Source organism: Bombina bombina, chromosome 2 (genome assembly GCF_027579735.1).
Source record: "Bombina bombina isolate aBomBom1 chromosome 2, aBomBom1.pri, whole genome shotgun sequence".
In the NCBI taxonomy this organism is placed as follows: Eukaryota; Metazoa; Chordata; class Amphibia; order Anura; family Bombinatoridae; genus Bombina; species Bombina bombina.
Window position 1 is genome coordinate 1,159,633,268 of NC_069500.1, and position 23,387 is coordinate 1,159,656,654.

At 41.9% G+C, this 23,387-nt stretch overlaps 1 protein-coding gene across 3 annotated transcripts in view; it reads left to right on the forward strand.

Annotated features, from left to right (window-relative positions):
- Positions 1-5,138, forward strand: part of CEP44 (centrosomal protein 44) — a 245,139-nt gene extending 240,001 nt beyond the window's left edge. For all 3 annotated transcript variants that reach the window (XM_053703837.1, XM_053703839.1, XM_053703838.1), the window contains one exon: positions 4,989-5,138. In XM_053703837.1, coding sequence (XP_053559812.1) covers positions 4,989-5,037 — 49 coding nt within the window. In that variant the 3' untranslated portion in view covers positions 5,038-5,138. The remainder of the gene's footprint in view (positions 1-4,988) is intronic.
- The last annotated feature ends 18,249 nt before the right edge of the window (positions 5,139-23,387 follow it).

The following is a 23,387-nucleotide window of genomic DNA, read 5'->3' on the forward strand; positions in this document are numbered from 1 at the left end:
CGTTACAGGCAAGGCTGGAAGCCTAACCAGTCCTGGAACAAAAGCAAGCAGGCCAGGAAACCTGCTGCTGCCCCAAAGACAGCATGAACCGAGAGCCCCCGATCCGGGACCGGATCTAGTAGGGGGCAGACTCTCTCTCTTCGCCCAGACCTGGGCAAGAGATGTTCAGGATCCCTGGGCACTAGAGATCATATCTCAGGGATACCTTCTAGACTTCAAATTATCTCCCCCAAGAGGGAGATTTCATCTGTCAAGGTTGTCAACAAACCAGATAAAGAAAGAAGCGTTTCTACGCTGCGTACAAGATCTGTTAACAATGGGAGTGATCCATCCGGTTCCGTGGTCGGAACAAGGACAAGGGTTCTACTCAAACCTGTTTGTGGTTCCCAAAAAAGAGGGAACTTTCAGGCCAATCTTAGATTTAAAGACTCTAAACAAATTCCTAAGAGTTCCATCGTTCAAAATGGAAACTATTCGGACAATCTTACCCATGATCCAAGAGGGTCAGTACATGACCACAGTGGATTTAAAGGATGCTTACCTTCACATACCGATCCACAAAGATCATCACCGGTATCTAAGGTTTGCCTTCTTAGACAGGCACTACCAGTTTGTAGCTCTTCCATTCGGATTGGCTACGGCTCCAAGAATCTTCACAAAGGTTCTGGGTGCCCTTCTAGCGGTACTAAGACCGCGAGGGATTTCGGTAGCTCCGTACCTAGACGACATTCTAATACAAGCTTCAAGCTTTCAAACTGCCAAGTCTCATACAGAGTTAGTTCTGGCATTTCTAAGGTCGCATGGATGGAAAGTGAACGAAAAGAAGAGTTCTCTCTTTCCTCTCACAAGAGTTCCATTCTTGGGGACTCTTATAGATTCTGTAGAAATGAAGATTTACCTGACAGAAGACAGGTTAACAAAACTTCAAAATGCATGCCGCGTCCTTCATTCCATTCAACACCCGTCAGTAGCTCAATGCATGGAGGTGATCGGCTTAATGGTAGCGGCAATGGACATAGTACCTTTTGCACGTCTACACCTCAGACCGCTGCAATTATGCATGCTAAGTCAGTGGAATGGGGATTACTCAGATTTGTCCCCTACTCTGAATCTGAATCAAGAGACCAGAAATTCTCTTCTATGGTGGCTTTATCGGCCACACCTGTCCAGGGGGATGCCATTCAGCAGGCCAGACTGGACAATTGTAACAACAGACGCCAGCCTACTAGGTTGGGGCGCTGTCTGGAATTCTCTGAAGGCTCAGGGACTATGGAATCAGGAGGAGAGTCTCCTACCAATAAACATTCTGGAATTGAGAGCAGTTCTCAATGCCCTTCTGGCTTGGCCCCAGTTAACAACTCGGGGGTTCATCAGGTTTCAGTCGGACAACATCACGACTGTAGCTTACATCAACCATCAGGGAGGGACAAGAAGCTCCCTAGCAATGATAGAAGTATCAAAGATAATTCGCTGGGCAGAGTCTCACTCTTGCCACCTGTCAGCAATCCACATCCCGGGAGTGGAGAACTGGGAGGCGGATTTCTTGAGTCGCCAGACTTTTCATCCGGGGGAGTGGGAACTTCATCCGGAGGTCTTTGCCCAAATACTTCGACGTTGGGGCAAACCAGAGATAGATCTCATGGCGTCTCGCCAGAACGCCAAACTTCCTCGCTACGGGTCCAGATCCAGGGATCCGGGAGCAGTTCTGATAGATGCTTTGACAGCACCTTGGAACTTCAGGATGGCTTATGTGTTTCCACCCTTCCCGCTGCTTCCTCGATTGATTGCCAAAATCAAACAGGAGAGAGCATCAGTAATTCTAATAGCACCTGCTTGGCCACGCAGGACTTGGTATGCAGATCTAGTGGACATGTCATCCTGTCCGCCTTGGTCTCTACCTCTAAGACAGGACCTTCTGATACAGGGTCCATTCAAACATCAAAATCTAACTTCTCTGAAGCTGACTGCTTGGAAATTGAACGCTTGATTTTATCAAAACGTGGTTTTTCTGAGTCGGTTATTGATACCCTGATTCAGGCTAGGAAGCCTGTTACCAGAAGGATTTACCATAAAATATGGCGGAAATACCTATACTGGTGCGAATCCAAAGGTTACTCCTGGAGTAAGGTTAGGATCGCTAGGATATTGTCTTTTCTACAAGAAGGTTTAGAAAAGGGTTTATCAGCTAGTTCATTAAAGGGACAGATTTCAGCTCTGTCCATCTTGTTACACAGACGTCTGTCAGAAAATCCAGACGTCCAGTCCTTTTGTCAGGCTTTAGCTAGGATCAAGCCTGTGTTTAAAGCTGTTGCTCCACCATGGAGTTTAAACTTAGTTCTTAACGTTTTACAGGGTGTTCCGTTTGAACCCCTTCATTCCATTGATATAAAATTGTTATCTTGGAAAGTTCTGTTTTTAATGGCTATTTCCTCGGCTCGAAGAGTCTCTGAGTTATCAGCCTTACATTGTGATTCCCCTTATCTGATTTTTCACTCAGACAAGGTAGTTCTGCGTACTAAACCTGGGTTCTTACCTAAGGTAGTCACTAACAGGAACATCAATCAAGAGATTGTTGTCCCATCCTTGTGTCCAAATCCTTCCTCAAAGAAGGAACGTCTTTTACACAATCTGGATGTAGTTCGTGCCCTCAAGTTCTACTTGCAGGCAACTAAAGATTTTCGCCAAACTTCTTCCTTGTTTGTCGTTTACTCTGGACAGAGGAGAGGTCAAAAAGCTTCTGCTACCTCTCTCTCTTTTTGGCTTCGTAGCATAATACGTTTAGCCTATGAGACTGCTGGACAGCAGCCTCCTGAAAGAATTACAGCTCACTCCACTAGAGCTGTGGCTTCCACTTGGGCCTTTAAGAATGAGGCCTCTGTTGAACAGATTTGCAAGGCTGCAACTTGGTCTTCGCTTCATACTTTTTCCAAATTTTACAAATTTGACACTTTTGCTTCTTCGGAGGCTATTTTTGGGAGAAAGGTTCTTCAGGCAGTGGTTCCTTCTGTATAATGAGCCTGCCTATCCCTCCCGTCATCCGTGTACTTTTGCTTTGGTATTGGTATCCCAGAAGTAATGATGACCCGTGGACTGATCACACATAACAGAAGAAAACATAATTTATGCTTACCTGATAAATTCCTTTCTTCTGTTGTGTGATCAGTCCACGGCCCGCCCTGTTTTAAGGCAGGTATATATTTTTTAAATTATACTCCAGTCACCACTTCACCCTTGGTTACTCCTTTCTCGTTGATTCTTGGTCGAATGACTGGGACTGACGTAGAGGGGAGGAGCTATATGCAGCTCTGCTGGGTGAATCCTCTTGCATTTCCTGTTGGGGAGGAGTTATATCCCAGAAGTAATGATGACCCGTGGACTGATCACACAACAGAAGAAAGGAATTTATCAGGTAAGCATAAATTATGTTTTTTTTGGTGTTCTCATAAATTATCTTGGAATTCTTTTAGAATTCCTAGGATTTTACAGTTTTTTCAGGATGGTTTGGATAAGTTTGTCTGCAAATGTTTTTGAAGGGACAAATATCTGTTCTTTCTGTTTTATTTCCTAGAAAGATTGTTTAAACTTCCTGATATAATCTGTTTTGCCCAGGCTTTAGTTGGTATCAAGCCTGTTCATTTATTAATTTCTCCTTTTTGGAGTCTTATTTGGTTTAAATATTTTGCAGGCTCTTTCTTTTGAGCCTATATTTTCTTTGAAGATTATCTACTTTCTTGGAAAGTGTTGTTTCTTTTAAATATCTCTTCTGCTGCAAGAGTTTCTGATTTATCAGCTCTCTTGTGTGTCTCCTTATCTGTTTTTTTCATCTAGATAAGTTGTTTTGTGGACTACTTTTTTTCCTATGGTTGTGAATTTGAACAACATTAGTAGAGAAATTGTTGTTCCTTCCTTGTGTCATAATCATAAAGAATTCTTTGAGTTTTCTTTACATCCTTTGGATGTGGTAAGAGCTTTATAATTCTATATCAAGGTTACTAAGATTTCTAGTCTATTTGTTGTTTTTCTGGTTCCAGAGAAGGTTAGAAAGCCTCTGCCATTTCTTTGGCATCCTCGTTAAAGCTTTTGTTTCTCAAGGCTTATTTGGAGGCAGGGCAGGCTCCGCCTGAGAGATTTACAGCTCATTCTACTAAGTCGCCATTTCTTGGGCTTTTTCAGAATGAAGCTTCAGTTGATCAAATTTGCAAATCAGTAATTTGGTCTTGTTTGCTTACTTTTATTGTTTTTACCATGTTTATGTATTTTGCTTCTTTTGAAGCAGTCTTTGGTAGAAAAGTTCTTCAGGCTGCTGTCTCAGTTTGATTCTACTGCTTTTGATTTAAGTTTTTTTTAAGAAAAACTTAATTATTGTGTGGATTTAATTTCTCAGTGGAAATAGCTGTTGTTATTTTATCCCTCCCTCTCTAGTGACTCTTCTGTGGACTTCCACATCTTGGGTATTTCTATCCCATATGTCACTAGCTCATGGACTCTTGCCAATTACATGAAAGAAAACATAATTTATGTAAGAACTTACCTGATAAATTAATTTCTTTCATATTGGCAAGAGTCCATGAGGCCCACCCTTTTTATGGTGGTTGTTTTTTTTTTTATAAAAGCACAATTATATTTCCAGTTCCTCTTTTTGTATGCTTTTTTACTCCTTTATGTTATCACCTCACTACTTGGCTATTCGTTAAACTGAGTTGTGGGTGTGGTGGGAGGTGTGTTTATAGGCATTTGAGGTTTGGGAAACTTTGCCCCCTCCTGGTAGGAATGTATATCCCATACGTCACTAGCTCATGGACTCTTGCCAATATGAAAGAAATTAATTTATCAGGTAAGTTCTTACATAAATTATGTTTTTTTGCATAGCTGCAGCTATAAAGTTTACCTCACATGCACAAATGATATATTAAACTAAAACTTTTCTGGATGGTTGTATTTAGTTATTTAATATATACATATAATCTTTTTTCTTGTTTTCTCTTTAGGATGGAAGAGACTTCAAAACTATTACAATTTTCAAACACTTCATCATAGTTTTAAATTGTGATTTTTAAGTTAAGATTTTTTTGTAAAGTCATGTTCATATTGTAAACAAAACATTATCTTTTATATTTCATTAAATGTATTTTATTGTCTGTGCTTTTATACTTTGTTGTCTTTTTTTATATCTTTATTTAATGACATTTGTTTAAAATATCCAATTCCATAGATACATACAAATATAGGTTTAACCTGTAAATGTTGTTGATATATGTAGGTCTATCTATTAAGATACAGTTTTAATGGAGTCTCTTTACTATGACCGGTTCAAAGCTTAAGATAGTGCACTTGTCAACTAGGGTATCAGATAATTAGACAATGTATAAAGATCTTTTTCCTATGGGAAAAAATTGTTATTTCTGAATGTACATACAATTTGAACAACACTTTGTAAAGATTCAAGCCCTCTTTTCCTTTGGCTTAACACAGACCTCACACAGTTATCTTGCTTTCCCTCAATGAACGTTTACTTTTACCACTATATTTTGATGTATGGCCCCTTCTTTGCACTATACTTATCCTCTTGCCATCTATCCAGTATGCCATCCTGAATGTTTTCTCACTAAAGCTTAGCATCTGAAAAACTGTACTGTTCTCCACTCATTGCACTATCCCCACCCCTTTAATCTTTAATTGTGTTGACAACTCTTATCAGTTAAAGTGAAGGTAAACTTTGAATGAAAGCCCGTTTTTTAAAAATACTATTAAAAACAGGGACACTTTCATTTATCAAAGTTTAGAAAGCAGCCGTTACGATTAAAAACATACCTTTGTTCTTTTCACAGCCAGAGCAGCTTCCCCCACCCGGTGATCCTCTCTTCACACGCCATCAATGACTAATCCGGCTTCCTCCAATCATGGCTTTCCCCCCAGGGGAGTCATTGCCTGAGGCCATGCCGTGATTGGAGGAAGCTGAATTAGTCATTGATGACGTGTGAAGAGAGGATCTCCGGGTGGGGGAAGCTGCTCTGGCTGTGAAAAAAACAAAGGTAAGTTTTTAATCAAAACGGTTGCTTTCTAAACTTTGGTGAATGAAAGTGCCCCTGTTTTTAATAGTATTTTTAAAAACTGGGCTTTCATTCATCAAAGTTTACCTTCACTTTAACCCTCTAATTCATTCTTTATTTAGGTTTAATTTAACTCAGTTTTCTTTTCTTTATCATGTTCACTTAAGGCTAGTCGCTGCACTAAGGAGATTTAATCTCCTGCAACGGAAACATTTTTTTTCACTGTAAGAGCAATAAAATTGTGGAACTCATTACCAAAGGAGGTAGTGAATGCCAATACCCTAGATACATTTAAAAATTATTTGGATACATTTCTGTCTATAAACAAAATTCATGGATATGATTGCTAGTATTAAATGGGTCACCTTTTAGTGGGATTATTTAAGCTTAACTGGAGCTTTTTGTATATATTTTAGATTTGTATAGGTTGAACTTGATGGACTTCGGTCTTTTTTCAACCTCATCTACTATGTTACTATGTTACTTCTATCTTTAAAATGCCTCTAAAAGTCAGCACTTCTACACACATGACACAACTAAGATTCTAGTCCACTCCATGCTCTCTGGTCTCCAAATTTAACATGTCTCCTTTTACAATCCATTATGAACGCCACTGTCACACTCATCCACGGTGTATCTGCCATTTCCTGTATTGACTTCCCTTAGCCTCATGAAATTAATTGATCCACATATACCTCAATAACACTGCAAAACCTTATATCTCTTATATCCTTGTCTGCCCAAAACCCTCTTCTCTTCTCTTTCACATTCCTATCTACAAGACTTTTTTTCTATTGGGGATATTCTATATTGTTCTTTCATTCTTTACTTGCAAGTTGTAAAGCTGGGCAAAGTCTGGAGCACAAGGTAAATAAATTAAAACTTGACTTTTAATAAATGCCTATGGCAAGTTAAAAAAGTGATTACAAAACACTGAGTACATGACAGGTAAGAGGTAGACCACAAATGCTGACATGTTTCGGCACCTAGCCGTAATCTTAGCTAATGGTCTATTGTTCTAAGGAGATTCTTATACCTATTCCCTGGTTCCCCATAGATTAAAAAGTTAATCTATATATGTAATTAAAACCCCAGACCCTCCCCCATTAATCTGTCAAATTCTGAAAGATAATTGTAAGTTAACTCCTTACTGCAGCACTGAAGACTTTTATATAATTGTGCAATTAAATAACTATAATTGAAGTGTGATACACATTCTATTATTTATATACATAAAAGTGCATAAGTGTGGCAGCTCACAGATTGACATTTAAAAACCATAATCCATGTATAGTAGTTTCTTACCTCAGGGGCACCTTTATTAATGATTAAAAAAGTTTTATTTTATTATCCCTGTTCATAAACTACTTACTCAGCCATTGGGAATACTGGCCTTTTTTTTTTTTTTTCTTCTCGCAGAAATTTTTCTGATGATTTTTATATGCCTGATGCAAATGAGTGAGAACTTAAATATATCGCTATGGAATTGCCCCCCCTGTAGTGATTTACTAATGATTTTTATATGCCTACTATAAAAGAGCAAGAATTTAAATATATTGCAATGGAATTGTCTCCCCTGTAGTGATTCAATGGTGAATTCTATATGCTTGTTGGAAATGAGTGAGAAGCTAAATATATTGTTACGGAACTGTCCCCTTTGTAGTGATTCACCGGTGAAGTTTATATGTTTGAGGTAAATGAGTGAGAATTTAAAAAAAGTGTCTTGGAATGTGGGTGGAATTTCATTGCCAATAAAACGGAAAACCATAATTTAAACTTTTAGACTCCCACAAACCTGATAGTGCTGCTGCAAGAGACACACCTACAAGAAAAAGAAGCATTAAAATTAAAGATTTAATGGATGGGTGTAATTACCTCTGATTATGACTAGGAAAAAGGGTGTAGCAATTTTAATAAATAAGCAACTGCCACATAGAATAATTAAAAAAATAATAGATCCAATAGGTATATTTCTGATTGTTCATATCGAAATAAATAATATATTGTTTTTTCTGTGTAATCTCTGTGGTCCAAATAAGGTGGATTTCCAATTTTAGGACTCACTAGCAGCAAAACTATTGGCCTATAGAGGTCAAAACCTGATAATAGGCGGGGGGCGGAGCCAGCTATTGAAGAAGTAGGACGCACAGCTTATGAGCTCCTGAGGATTCTTTAGATTTGAAGATATAAAATATACATTTTGGTAAAGTCTCTAACCCATGGCTACTTCTGGGATGGGCAATCATAGCAGAGAATGACCCGATGATAATTTTAATGCTCAACACGGCACTCATTTGGATCACAGGCATTCGCGGCGACCACGAGGTTGCAGGTACTGTCGGCCTCACAGGCACAGCTAGATACAGAAGGACCACGAGAATATACAATTAAATATGGAGGATTTCTACACACAGGTTTGGGTGCTGCTTGGCAACTTTGCAGAAAAGGCGCAGCTTACCCTCGTTCACCCACACTCTGCAGAACGAGCTGACCTTACAAGAGAGATCGCTGTAAGTGGGACACGGGCAAACAGCATGGTCACTACAGCGTCTGCAAACATTGTTGGTATAGCGGGATGTGAGCTGGAGCCCAGCAGGGAGAGCGTGATACCTCCTATAATTCAGGAAGAGGTGACCGAAACACTACACCAGTTGGTGCCGGCTTGCTCTCTTGCTATTCTATGTGCGGATCCTATGACAGCTCTGACTTCTTCTACGCTACATGAGCGAGTAGAGCTGTGCGCCTCCATATTGCCAATTGCTCTATCTCCACGGCTCCTCAAACTATCATGGGGATATGGATTGTGGACAGTCCCTGCTGCTATATTTATGGCCCTACTAGACCCCTGTTTTGATCTCTGCCTTTGCGTGGATGCCGGTGAGTGGCCATATCTGTGGGGTCATGGTAGAAGGAGAGTGGGTGTTGGATAATTCACAGGAGAAAATGCCTAATCCAGAGGCCCGATAGAAGACATAAAGAACTGCAGACGCTCAGTCTCTAACATTGTTTTCTCATTTTACCCTACACCTAGTAGGTTAGCAGCGTGTTAGTTCACATGCACAAATTTAACCTTTAGATACAGGTGGCACAACATTATTAATCCCTTTGAACTGACTCCATAAGAACTGACTAGTTGTACTAAGGATGCCTTTTTACCGTTTATTGCAGGTTTGCATTGTGTGCTGGACATTATGTTTTATGGATATTCCTTAGTTCCGTGTTATACTATGTTCATTATACTTTTCACCATACTACTGTCTAACTCCTAAACTAGCATTGTAATACAGTTATCCTCATGTCTCTAACTGTTTGCCTGCATACTGTACCTCTCAAATATTAACTAAGATATCCAGATGGAGTGACTTAGCTATAATAGGCAGGCACATTCTTCCCATGCCCAGTTCCTATATTTTGCAGAACATGAATAGTGTCTTGCCCCTAATCACTGATTTAACTCTATCGTGTTACTATATAATGACAACAATACCACGTCTTGTTCCCTGTTGGTGTATTCGCAAATGGACTTAGTCCTTTTGAGCTCTTTTAGCAGTGGAGTCTGTGTATTTAGCCTCACTTATATAATTTTTAACCGAACAGGATCGCATGGACTGGGCAGAGGGCCCGTGCTCAGTCGCTGTGATTCCACTAAGTGTACAGGATGGGTATGATTTCTAATCCAGATATCAATACCTTGATGCTCTACTTTATGTCAGCGAACGCCATATGACGGTGCTGCTGCTCCTACAGAAGTAGTTGCACTACCACACTTTATACCATGATTATTTCTGTCTTAAATAGAGTAATGGAGTTTAGTCATATGTGACATGTACGACCTGCCCAATGGGCTACTAATATCCATCAGGGAAGAGCCACATCCAGATACGCCTTAATTAATTAATTATTTGGTATACAGTAGCTGTAAGACAATGTTATTAGATTACCCGTAGGAATAGTCTTATTTGTACTTTTTGTATTACTATTGCATTATCATATATATTGTAATTGGAGCCTTATCTCCATCCGTTTATATTTTAAGACTAAGGAAGCCACACATTGCATTTTACAAGACGCTGCTGATGCATAGACAGTGGGAGGGTTGCCTGCGGCCGAGGCGGCACTCAGTATTCTATTTTATTTCCCAGTATATTTAATGTAGAATGCTGCTTCCTGTAAGCAGAATGTATCCGACTCCTATTAACATTCGCATCCAAAATAGTAACTCACACGGACCATGCATTCATTGAGTCCAGGTTAGCATCTAGCAGTTTTGCTGCTCTAGTTTCAACACCAAAAAAACAGGGAAAAAGGGAAAGAAGTCTTTCTTCTGTTATGTGTGATCAGTCCACGGGTCATCATTACTTCTGGGATATAACTCCTCCCCAACAGGAAATGCAAGAGGATTCACCCAGCAGAGCTGCATATAGCTCCTCCCCTCTACGTCAGTCCCAGTCATTCTCTTGCACCCAACGACTAGATAGGATGTGTGAGAGGACTATGGTGATTATACTTAGTTTTTATGACTTCAATCAAAAGTTTGTTATTTTACAATAGCACCGGAGCGTGTTATTACTTCTCTGGCAGAGTTTGAGGAAGAATCTACCAGAGTTTTTTACTATGATTTTAACCGGAGTAGTTAAGATCATATTGCTGTTCTCGGCCATCTGAGGGAGGTAAAAGCTTCAGATCAGGGGACAGCGGGCAGATGAATCTGCATTGAGGTATGTTGCAGTTTTTATTTTCTGAATGGAATTGATGAGAAAATCCTGCCATACCGTTATAATGACATGTATGTATACACTTCAGTATTCTGGGGATGGTATTTCACCGGAACTACTCTGTTAAAAGTCACTAATCCTTTTAATAAGTATTTATCATGTTAAACGTTTTTGCTGGAATGTAGAATCGTTTACACTTCTGAGGTACTGAGTGAATAAATATTTGGGCATTATTTTCCACTTGGCAGTTGTTTGGTTTTAATTGTGACAGTTTCGTTTCTCTTCACTGCTGTGTGTGAGGGGGAGGGGCCGTTTTTGGCGCTCTTTGCTACGCATCAAAAAATTCAAGTCAGTTACTCTTATATTTCCTGCATGATCCGGTTCATCTCTGACAGATCTCAGGGGTCTTCAAACTTCTTTGGAGGGAGGTAGATTCTCTCAGCAGAGCTGTGAGAATTTTATATTGACTGTGAATAAAAACGTTGCTCTGTAATTTTTTATGTCAAATTTAATTATTGTTATTTTACTAATGGGAACAAACCTTTGCTAAAAGTTGTGTTGTTTTAAAGTTTGATGCTATAACTGTTTTTCAGTTCATTATTTCAACTGTCATTTAATCGTTTAGTACCTCTTTGAGGCACAGTACGTTTTTGCTAAAAAAGATTATAACCAAGTTGCAAGTTTATTGCTAGTGTGTTAAACATGTCTGACTCAGAAGAAGATATCTGTGTCATTTGTTCCAATGCCAAGGTGGAGCCCAATAGAAATTTATGTACTAACTGTATTGATGCTACTTTAAATAAAAGTCAATCTGTACAATGTGAACAAATTTCACCAAACAGCGAGGGGAGAGTTATGCCGACTAACTCGCCTCACGCGGCAGTACCTGCATCTCCCGCCCGGGAGGTGCGTGATATTATGGCGCCTAGTACATCTGGGCGGCCATTACAGATAACATTACAAGATATGGCTACTGTTATGACTGAAGTTTTGTCTAAATTACCAGAACTAAGAGGCAAGCGTGATCACTCTGGGGTGAGAACAGAGTGCGCTGACAATACTAGGGCCATGTCTGATACTGCGTCACAGCTTGCAGAGCATGAGGACGGAGAGCTTCATTCTGTGGGTGACGGTTCTGATCCAAACAGATTGGATTCAGATATTTCAAATTTTAAATTTAAATTGGAGAACCTCCGTGTATTACTAGGGGAGGTCTTAGCAGCTCTCAATGATTGTAACACCGTTGCAATACCAGAGAAACTGTGTAGGTTGGATAAATACTTTGCGGTACCGGCGAGTACTGACGTTTTTCCTATACCTAAGAGACTAACTGAAATTGTTACTAAGGAGTGGGATAGACCCGGTGTGCCGTTCTCACCCCCTCCAATATTTAGAAAGATGTTTCCAATAGACGCCACCACTCGGGACTTATGGCAAACGGTCCCTAAGGTGGAGGGAGCAGTTTCTACTTTAGCTAAGCGTACCACTATCCCGGTGGAGGATAGCTGTGCCTTTTCAGATCCAATGGATAAAAAATTAGAGGGTTACCTTAAGAAAATGTTTGTTCAACAAGGTTTTATATTGCAACCCCTTGCATGTATCGCGCCGATTACGGCTGCGGCAGCATTTTGGATTGAGTCTCTGGAAGAGAACCTTAGTTCATCTACGCTAGACGACATTACGGACAGGCTTAGAGTCCTTAAACTAGCTAATTCATTCATTTCGGAGGCCGTAGTACATTTAACAAACTTACGGCTAAGAACTCAGGATTCGCCATACAGGCACGTAGGGCGCTGTGGCTAAAATCCTGGTCAGCTGATGTTACTTCTAAGTCCAAATTACTTAATATACCTTTCAAGGGGCAGTCTTTATTTGGGCCCGGTTTGAAAGAAATTATCGCTGACATTACAGGAGGTAAGGGCCACGCCCTACCTCAAGACAAAGCCAAAGCTAAGGCTAGACAGTCTAATTTTCGTCCCTTTCGGAATTTCAAAACAGGAGCAGCATCAACCTCCACTGCACCAAAACAGGAGGGAGCTGTGGCTCGTTACAGGCAAGGCTGGAAGCCTAACCAGTCCTGGAACAAGAGCAAGCAGGCCAGGAAACCTGCTGCTGCCCCAAAGACAGCATGAACCGAGAGCCCCCGATCCGGGATCGGATCTAGTGGGGGGCAGACTTTCTCTCTTCGCCCAGGCCTGGGCAAGAGATGTTCAGGATCCCTGGGCGCTAGAGATCATATCTCAGGGATACCTTCTAGACTTCAAATTATCTCCCCCAAGAGGGAGATTTCATCTGTCAAGGTTGTCAACAAACCAGATAAAGAAAGAAGCGTTTCTACGCTGTGTACAAGATCTGTTATTAATGGGAGTGATCCATCCGGTTCCGCGGCCGGAACAAGGACAAGGGTTCTACTCAAACCTGTTTGTGGTTCCCAAAAAAGAGGGAACTTTCAGGCCAATCTTAGATTTAAAGATTCTAAACAAATTCCTAAGAGTTCCATCGTTACATCCTGTCCGCCTTGGTCTCTACCTCTAAGACAGGACCTTCTGATACAGGGTCCATTCAAACATCAAAATCTAACTTCTCTGAAGCTGACTGCTTGGAAATTGAACGCTTGATTTTATCAAAACGTGGTTTTTCTGAGTCGGTTATTGATACCCTGATACAGGCTAGGAAGCCTGTTACCAGAAGGATTTACCATAAAATATGGCGTAAATACCTATACTGGTGCGAATCCAAAGGTTACTCCTGGAGTAAGGTTAGGATCGCTAGGATATTGTCCTTTCTACAAGAAGGTTTAGAAAAGGGTTTATCAGCTAGTTCATTAAAGGGACAGATTTCAGCTCTGTCCATCTTGTTACACAGGCGTCTGTCAGAAAATCCAGACGTCCAGTCCTTTTGTCAGGCTTTAGCTAGGATCAAGCCTGTGTTTAAAGCTGTTGCTCCGCCATGGAGTTTAAACTTAGTTCTTAACGTTTTACAGGGTGTTCCGTTTGAACCCCTTCATTCCATTGATATAAAGTTGTTATCTTGGAAAGTTCTGTTTTTAATGGCTATTTCCTCGGCTCGAAGAGTCTCTGAGTTATCAGCCTTACATTGTGATTCTCCTTATCTGATTTTTCACTCAGACAAGGTAGTTCTGCGTACTAAACCTGGGTTCTTACCTAAGGTAGTCACTAACAGGAATATCAATCAAGAGATTGTTGTTCCATCCTTGTGTCCAAATCCTTCTTCAAAGAAGGAACGTCTTCTACACAATTTGGATGTAGTTCGTGCCCTCAAGTTCTACTTGCAGGCAACTAAAGATTTTCGCCAAACTTCTTCCCTGTTTGTCGTTTATTCTGGACAGAGGAGAGGTCAAAAAGCTTCTGCTACCTCTCTCTCTTTTTGGCTTCGTAGCATAATACGTTTAGCCTATGAGACTGCTGGACAGCAGCCTCCTGAAAGAATTACAGCTCACTCCACTAGAGCTGTGGCTTCCACTTGGGCCTTTAAGAATGAGGCCTCGGTTGAACAGATTTGCAAGGCTGCAACTTGGTCTTCGCTTCATACTTTTTCCAAATTTTACAAATTTGACACTTTTGCTTCTTCGGAGGCTATTTTTGGGAGAAAGGTTCTTCAGGCAGTGGTTCCTTCTGTATAATGAGCCTGCCTATCCCTCCCGTCATCCGTGTACTTTTGCTTTGGTATTGGTATCCCAGAAGTAATGATGACCCGTGGACTGATCACACATAACAGAAGAAAACATAATTTATGCTTACCTGATAAATTCCTTTCTTCTGTTGTGTGATCAGTCCACGGCCCGCCCTGTTTTAAGGCAGGTAAATATCTTTTAAATTATACTCCAGTCACCACTTCACCCTTGGTTACTCCTTTCTCGTTGATTCTTGGTCGAATGACTGGGACTGACGTAGAGGGGAGGAGCTATATGCAGCTCTGCTGGGTGAATCCTCTTGCATTTCCTGTTGGGGAGGAGTTATATCCCAGAAGTAATGATGACCCGTGGACTGATCACACAACAGAAGAAAGGAATTTATCAGGTAAGCATAAATTATGTTTTTTCGAGTAAGCTATTTTTATTTTTCCCTTATATGTCCCTAATACTATATTGAATTCATCCCCCCACCACACCACATCATAATACACCTGCTAGGTTAGAAGGGTTAACTATGCAGCTCATCTAGCCTATACCTTCCACACTTTTCTACGTTAGATAAGCAATTGACCTCATATATCACCCATCCCTTTCTATCATTTCCTCAGGGTCTCATGTACCCAAGTACTGCTATGTGGAGTAATATTGCTCTGTATGGCTATAGCTTGCTTATTTAATTCATACAATCTACTACATATATATATATATATAACCTCACCTCCCCCCAACCTATAATGTGTCCCCTTGTTAAGGAGAACTAAATATGCGGCTTCTCTTGTCTATGCCGCAACCCTTATTATAATTTTCTACATTACCTACAAAGTGAACGTTTTTTTTTTCCTACCTTGAGTTAATATTTCAGTTGGGTCCAATAGTGGCCTATTAAGTTAAAAGAAAAATGTTTTAAGTTTATTTGTTGTGCATGATATAACGCATTATAAAAGTGAGGTTTATCATTAGAGATCCACAAGTGGTCTCCTAGGTTTGAAATCACCTTCTTTTACTCAAATATTTTTATGTTAGAGGGTCCAAGAGAGACCTACTGTATCAGTTAGAAGGTCCCTAGGTGACAGGCACTCCATTTACATAATGTTCACATGGTACATATATTATTAGCCTTGAGTTTTTTTGTAATCCAATTTATATTGTCAGTACTTCTTGTAAAACTGATATTTTATCTCATGTGACATAAGAATCTATGTATGCAATGTTGTATGCCTTTAAATGAACCTCAAATAAAAATTTAAAGGAAAAAAAAAAAAAAAAAAAAAAAACTGATAATAGGCGGTGATTTCAATTTGGCTTTCTCTCTAAATCTAGATAGGCTAAACAGTAAATGTGGGAATAAAAGAGATAGGAAAATATGCATATTACATAAATTCTGCCATAAAACTGGGACAAGAGATATCTGGAGACTTCAAAATCCAGACATTTAAGGCTTTTTTTTTTGTATTTCTAAATCACACCAGACTTTCTCACGAATTGACATGTTTTTAATAGCTGATATAATGACTGGTAGGAAAGTAAGAACAAAGTTATGTGATGTAATGATATCTGACAATGCCATAATTTTACTACACCCTACTAATGATCTATTGTTCCCAAAATATTTATAACAAAACAATTCATTTCAAAACTGGCTCAAGAGTAGATGGCAAGAATACACAATACATAATCATGCATATAAAAATAAATTTGAAGTGTTCTGGGAATGTGGAAAAGCAGTCTTAAGGGGTGAGATAAAGGCCTATCTCTGTAAGATCAAAAAGAAAAATAAACAGCAGGAGGAACAGCTCTCTAATTCTGTGAAGAATAGCTTTAGTTCATACTTGGCACAGCCAAATAAAGTTCACTGGGATAAATATATAAACCTAAAGACGCAGAGAGACCTATTTTTAAAGCAAAATATTATACAGGAAGATATGCGTATGAGAGCACTGTATGGAGGCTTTAGGGGATGGTCCGCTAAATATCTAGCACATAGTTCGGGGCGGAGTTAACCGCGCACAAGACCAGACGTGTTTGTCTGGAGCTCTGCCTAGCAAATTAAGTAGCTTATTTGAGGGGCAATTTAACACTTTATATTTCCAAACACCTATTTAAGTATACATAAGTGACTGTGCATCTACTTAGCTACTTATTGGATCCCTTGGACCTAATCTAACTTTGGTACTCCTCTTTGGTACATGGCTGGGGGAAGTCTACTCTCCGGAGGGTCGGGGCTCCGCTCCGGAGATACCAAGTCTGCTACCAGCTCCCTTACCTTGCTGCCGGATTCCCCTCTGTTCCTTGCTCCGGAGGGCCGGGGACCCGCTCCGGAGCACTTAGCAGCTGATTGCGAGCTGGGCGAGCTTTCTAGCTTCCACTATAGACGGGCCTGGGGACGGCCCTTGTTTTACCCACCTGGAGAGCTTGTGAGCACGAGCTGCGTGAAGACTGAGACCATCTTCAAATACAAAGGAGGTCCGGAGTCTACAATCAGCGAATTCTGGAGAGCAGCCGGAGCAGACTTCTACACTTACCGGCAACTCTGCAGCGGGAGCGGGAGAGATCGCCATCTTGGGCCTGCGTGCCCTCCCTCCTGCGAGGTCCCGGGACACTTGCGGTTACTAGTGGTGAGTTACCTGTTGCAGTGGGACTGTTTGCGCCCTACACATTTGCTTCTCCAGTCTGCAGTTTTGCCTAATAGACTAGTCATTCTGGGCACCGGTCTCGATGGCTACCCCCCCCTGGTCTACTGAAACGGCCTGCAGGGTCCTTACGTACGGGTAGTGCACAGCATCATACTCAGTCTACTCTGGGGCCCTCTACACAACTTCAACCTCTTTCCAGTGACTTACACTCTTATGCCTCTAAGTATTTGGCGAGCAGCGGTGCTGCAATCTTTCACCTGTAGAACGGAAGATTTGAGGTCTGCAGTGTAAGCTTAGAGCTACAGAAGGTTCTGGCGCGAATTGCGGCCATGTTGGAAGGCTCTCAGAATCAACAAGCAGGCCCATAACCTAGGAGAGGCTTGTGTGGAGTCCGGTGGGGCTACAATCATCCCTGAGAGACCTTTTTGCTTCACCTGGCCCAAGCATCCTACACACCTGGCTATACTGAAGGGACAATCCGTCCATAACTTCTAGAAGGGTGAGATCACAGCCTTTTGGCTTTTTTGTTGTTGTTGTTGTTACTATCTGCTAACTGCCCCTGATCTCCAGTACTGTTTAAATTTGCTAGCCTCAACCCCACATTGCCTGGCCTATATTATTCAGGAAAGAGACTGACCGTTTTTGGGCCATAGACATGCACATGCATTCCCTGTTCCTCTTAAAAAAAAAAAAAAAAAGTTGTGTTTCAGGACCCCCTTCTGGATCCTTTCTTCTCCCCGGACTTTGGGGTAAACCATGTGCATAAATTGACTTGATCTTAATCTGATCTTTGGGGTTAGCTGTACTGCCAATTTTACGCATTAAGGACCTTCTTCCTGGACTTTTACTAGGAGGACTGTGTTTATTTATAAGCTACTTGGGGCCTGTTTAACAGCTGCTGCGTCAGCAAATGTACCTCTGGCCCTCACCCAGAGTGGAGTGTTATTTTCTATCCTGTTTTTGTGTTGCACCTAATATACACGGAGGGTTCTCCACATACTGTTTCCACGTATAACTACTGTAGTAAATTTATGAAAGTAAGATACCTAACACCTTACTATAGCCGGCATCAGAGACTAGGTACTCTCTTAATTAGTGCCCCTGGTATAACACTTATACAGCTTACTAACTGTTTAATATTGCCTTTGTAAGGTTCCACATTATTTAGTAACGTTCCTGTATCGTTAACCTACATGGAGAACTCTCCGCCTGCTGATTTTATATAGATTTACACTAGTATATAATTTTAAGCAAGAGGCCTATTATTTCGATGTAGACAAGATACTAGGCTAATTTAATCTTCATTAACCCCTCTGGTACATCATCCATAAGGTTTACTAACTGTTCGCTCACACCCCAATAAGTTGTGTATTGTTTAGCCTCCCCTCACCTCCCCGCTCCTGCCCAGCTTGTCTGGGTGGGTCACTCCCCACTTCCCTTTCCCCTTCCTTAGGGTCGTATCCTCTTATTCCCCGAGGTGAGGGGATAGTACCTGAATAACCTTGGCATCTCTTCACTTCCCATCCCTACCTGGGCTTCCCGATAGATCTCCACCACACATTTAGATACCACAGAAGCCTTCTCTCCCACTAGGATGGCGGGGATAGCTCATTGCATTTAATATGTGATAGAGGTTATTACAGTGGCATACAGCCCCGCTCCACAGAGGTTAGAGTAATGTTTGTCATGTACTTGTGATTTACTGACCTTCCTTTTCAGCAGGACTATTTATAATCAAAGTTGTAGAGAGAGACTGGACCCCCGCTCTGCGGGTAACCGTAATACTTCATCTTTGCAACATGTCACACTCAGGCAGAAAGCCCCCCAAGTCATCATCAAAATCTAAGAAGACGGTCTATGACCACTTCACGCAGCAGCCAAAAGGTCCAAACATGGACTCCCAAAGAGATATGTGATCCTGATTCTCAAGATGAGGAGTCTCAATCTAGTATCCATTCCGCATCTGCTACACAGCATTTCATCACTGAAACAACACTACAGAAAATGTTAGCTTCGCAGACTAAATTCATTACACAAGAAATACAGCGCAGTTCTGCTGATCTTAAAAAAGAGATCTCTGAAATAGGAGAAAGGGTGGATTCCTTAGAACGAAAGCAGGATGACATTGTGGTCGATCAGTCTAACCTACTTGCATACTCAGAAACTCTAGCTGACCAAATATCTCAACTAGAACTGAAGTTGGCAGACGTCGAGGACAGATCCAGGCGCAATAACATTAGATTTCGTGGAATCCCTGAGTCAGTGGCTCCTGCTGAGCTACAGGAGTTTTTGAAGGACTTGTTTAGTGACCTAATAGGCATTCCGGAAGGCTTGACCAACACTATGGAGCGTGCACACAGGGCATTGCGCCAGAGAACTGTGGCTTTGGATAAGCCGCGAGATGTAATAGTTTGTTTCCACAGTTTCTTATACAAAGACAGAATAATGCAAGCAGCATTCAAGAAGCCATCTCTCGGTGAGAGATTTAAAGATATTCAACTCCTCCCCGATCTCTCGGCTCATACCCTTCAACAAAGGAGACATTACCAGTCTGTCACTGTTACCCTGCGTAAAAACAACATCAAGTACAGACGGGGTTATCCCACCCGGCTCATTATTACTAAGGATAACCAAACCTTTGTGGCTGCAACCTTGGCCCAGGGCCTCTCTCTTCTGACAAATTGGGGCCTCAGACCTGAGCCTCCCCCACAACGAGATCCTCCTTATCCTAAACTGCGAGCTTCTGCACCTGAGTGGTCCGTTAAGGATCAGAGAGTTAAAAGAGCAAGGATACCCCAGCCTTCGGATACTACCTGATTCTAGGGGCCTACTCTCCCTATCGCATCTTGAACTTATGGCTCTCTCTGCAGTGCCTACATAGGCCTAAAATTGCACTACTTATTCTGTTCATATATGTTCTAACTGTTTCTTTAAATAAGTTAAGGGCTATTAATCAGTGTGAGTGGCCCGCACTGACCTATTAAGCAAGTTATGTGATTCCAGAGGCCTTTGCTTCTGCATGTTTGTTGTAGGCCTGCTCCTCCTTCTGTTATACCTTTGCAGGTCTAAACTATATTTACTCTTCATGTTTAGCCTATGTACTTCTCAAATGTTCTGCTGAATAAGTTCTGATATACTGTTATTTATTAGTATTTAAGTGTGTGTAGTTTATGGAGCGGGGCTGTAGATGTTCTCAGTCCTAAACACGTTGGTTCTCTACCTTATACCCTCCGCCCCCACTTAGAAGTCCGTGCTAGGACTCTCTGAGGTGGATTATTTCCACCACGATCTAGGGTTCTTTGTTAGAGCCCGTCCTTCCCTTTCACTCTCCCCTTCCTCCTCCTCCCTACACCTTTCCCTCCATACTCCACTTCGCTCACGCCATAGTCCAAACACTTAATAGGGCTTTCCACTCTCTCTCCTTCCATCTGCTATGTCCACCATTAGACTGTTGACACACAACGTTAGAGGCCTTAACTCTCCCCATAAACGTAGCCTCCTGCTTAGGTCCTTTAAGCACCATAATCCAGATGTGGTGTTTCTGCAGGAGACCCACTGGCTGGACAAGGAGCCTCACAGGCTCACCTCTAAATCTTACACTCATATTGAAACTGCCTCTTTTGATAAAAAAGCCAGAGGAGTGGCCATACTATTACACAAACGTCTGGCCTTTGAACTAGTACAAGTCATCAGAGACCCTCAGGCGAGATATGTTATACTCATTTGCAAACTAAATCATGTCACTTACACCTTAGTGTCTATATACCTCCCGAACTCTAATCAGCCATGATACCTTAAACACGTCCTTCATGTCCTCTCCCGGGTCCAGCAGGGAAGGGTCCTCATTGCTGGGGACTTTAACATGGTCTGGAATTACACAACTGATAGAAGAACCATGTCTCAAAATATAACACCCTCCCCAGCCAAGCAACTATCCGCTAAGTTCCAACAAATTATGCCTTTATGACATCTGGAGAGCTATACACCCACGTGACCACGACTATACCCACTTCTCACACCCCCACAAACAATACTCAAGACTGGATTACATTTTCTCCACGGCTGACACCCTCGACTTGGTTAAGGAGGCCAAAATATCCCTTTGTGCCTGGTCAGACCATGACCTAGTCCAGTCTGACATTATCTCTACTAACACTACCCGTATTAGACCTAAATGGCGGCTACCCTATTACATTCTAGAGGATGTACCATTCAGAGAGGAACTCCACAAAGACATTACTCACTTCATCCAAACTAATGACAATCTTTCTGTTAGAAATGACACCTTATGGGGAGCAGCCAAAGCTACAATTAGAGATCTTCTTATTACCAAACAAGCACACCTTAGAAAGCAGGCAGGCCTCACCCTCTCACAAGCTCACATTAAGTTGATGCAACTAGAAGCATGCAATAGAACTGCTGTCACCGCACACACCACATCTCAGATTACTGCACTCAAAGACCACATCTCCCAGATTGAACTTCGTAGAACCCAGCTTAACCTTACCAAGCTTAAGCACTTATTCTACTATAAAAGTAATAAGGGTGATACTCTGCTAGCGAACAAAATCAGAAATAGGTTGGGGGCATCCCGAATCCACTCTATAAGGTCTTCAGGTTCCCTTCTTCAGACTCCGTCCCAGATTGGCGAGGCTTTTGCTGATTACTATGCCAAGCTTTATAATATAGCCACAGCTGAGTCGCCTAGGTCCACTCCTCGGGAGGTTCTGGAGACTTACCTAGAGACTTTGTCGCTCCCCACCATAGCCTCGGAACAACAAGACATTTTAAGCTCCCCTTTTTCCCCTCCCAGAAATATTGAAAGTTATCAAGAACGCGAAGTCCTTCAAATCCCCTGGTCCGGATGGCTACCCGGTACATTTTTACAAGGTATACGCACAAGAGCTTGCCCCCTTACTACTAAAATTCTACAATTTAGCTAGAAAAGAAGGTCGCTTTCAGAGGGAATTTCTAGAGGCTAATATTGTCACTTTTAAAATCCGACAAGGACCCATCCTCTTGTGCAAGCTATAGACCTATCTCTTTGATAAACACAGACATTAAGTTCTACTCAAAGTTGTTAGCAAACCGCCTTGCTAATCTATTACCCTCCCTGATCGATCCGGATCAGGTGGGATTTGTTCCTCAGCGTGAGGGCCCAGATAATACGAGGCGACTCCTCAATATCCTCACCCTTGCCTCACGACTCCAGAGGCCACTCGCGGTCATCTCTCTTGACGCCGAGAAGGCCTTTGATCGGGTCAGATGGCAATATCTCTGGGCGGTCCTTGAGCGATTTCACCTTCCCACTGACTTCATAACAGCCATTCAGGCCCTCTACTCTACTCCCACTGCCTCTGTGAGCGGCCTAGGTTTTCACTCCTCTCTCTTCTCTATCACAAATGGCACCAGACAGGGGTGTCCCCTCTCGCCGCTTCTGTTTGCCCTCTCAATTGAACCCCTCGCTGAGCAAATAAGAGCTGATCCGAATATCAAGGGTGTTACCCTGTCGGGTACCTTACATAAAATAGCGCTTTTCGCTGACGACGTAACTCTCTTCTCATCACAACCTGAGCTTAGTATCCCCAGACTCCTAGATATACTTACTACTTTTGGCGCCCATTCCTACTACAAATTGAATCTATCAAAAATTCAAGTGTACACGCAGGGATTTACGAACGCGCAATTAGTTTCCCTCACTAAGAGTTACAAATTTACTTGGACAGACCAATCTGTCCTACACCTGGGTGTTCGACTTTCTAGCAGCCTTCCTCAAATAATTAAAGAAAACTACCTCCCTCTCTTAACTTCTCTTCGCTCCTTGCGGACAGACTGGAACCTTCAGCATGTTTCCTGGCTTGGTAGGATCACGGCGCTGAAAATGTCGTTCCTCCCCAGGCTGACCTATTTATTCCGCTGCCTGCCCATTAAAATACAGAAACATTTACTTCTTCAATTTCAGAGCGGGTTTACCAAATTTATCTGGATGGGTAAACCGCCTAGAGTCGCGCATAGAGTACTTCAACTCCATAACTCTGCGGGTGGTATAGCTGCCCCATCGGTGACCCGATACTATGAAGGCGCAATGCTTACCCATGTTTCCGAATGGGGAGTAAAGACCTCTGATGCTAAATGGAAAGCCATTGAACAGGCCTCACTACCCTATCGGGTTACTTTGCGGGACCTAATATGGACCCCTCCTCATTGTCGTAGAGAACTAGCCTTGATCAATCCTGTTGTATCTGAGTGTCTCGATTTTTGGGATAGAATTCGGCATCATCCGCATTTTGCTCCTCATCCTTCCCCAGTCACCTCCATGGCAGGCCTTCTATGG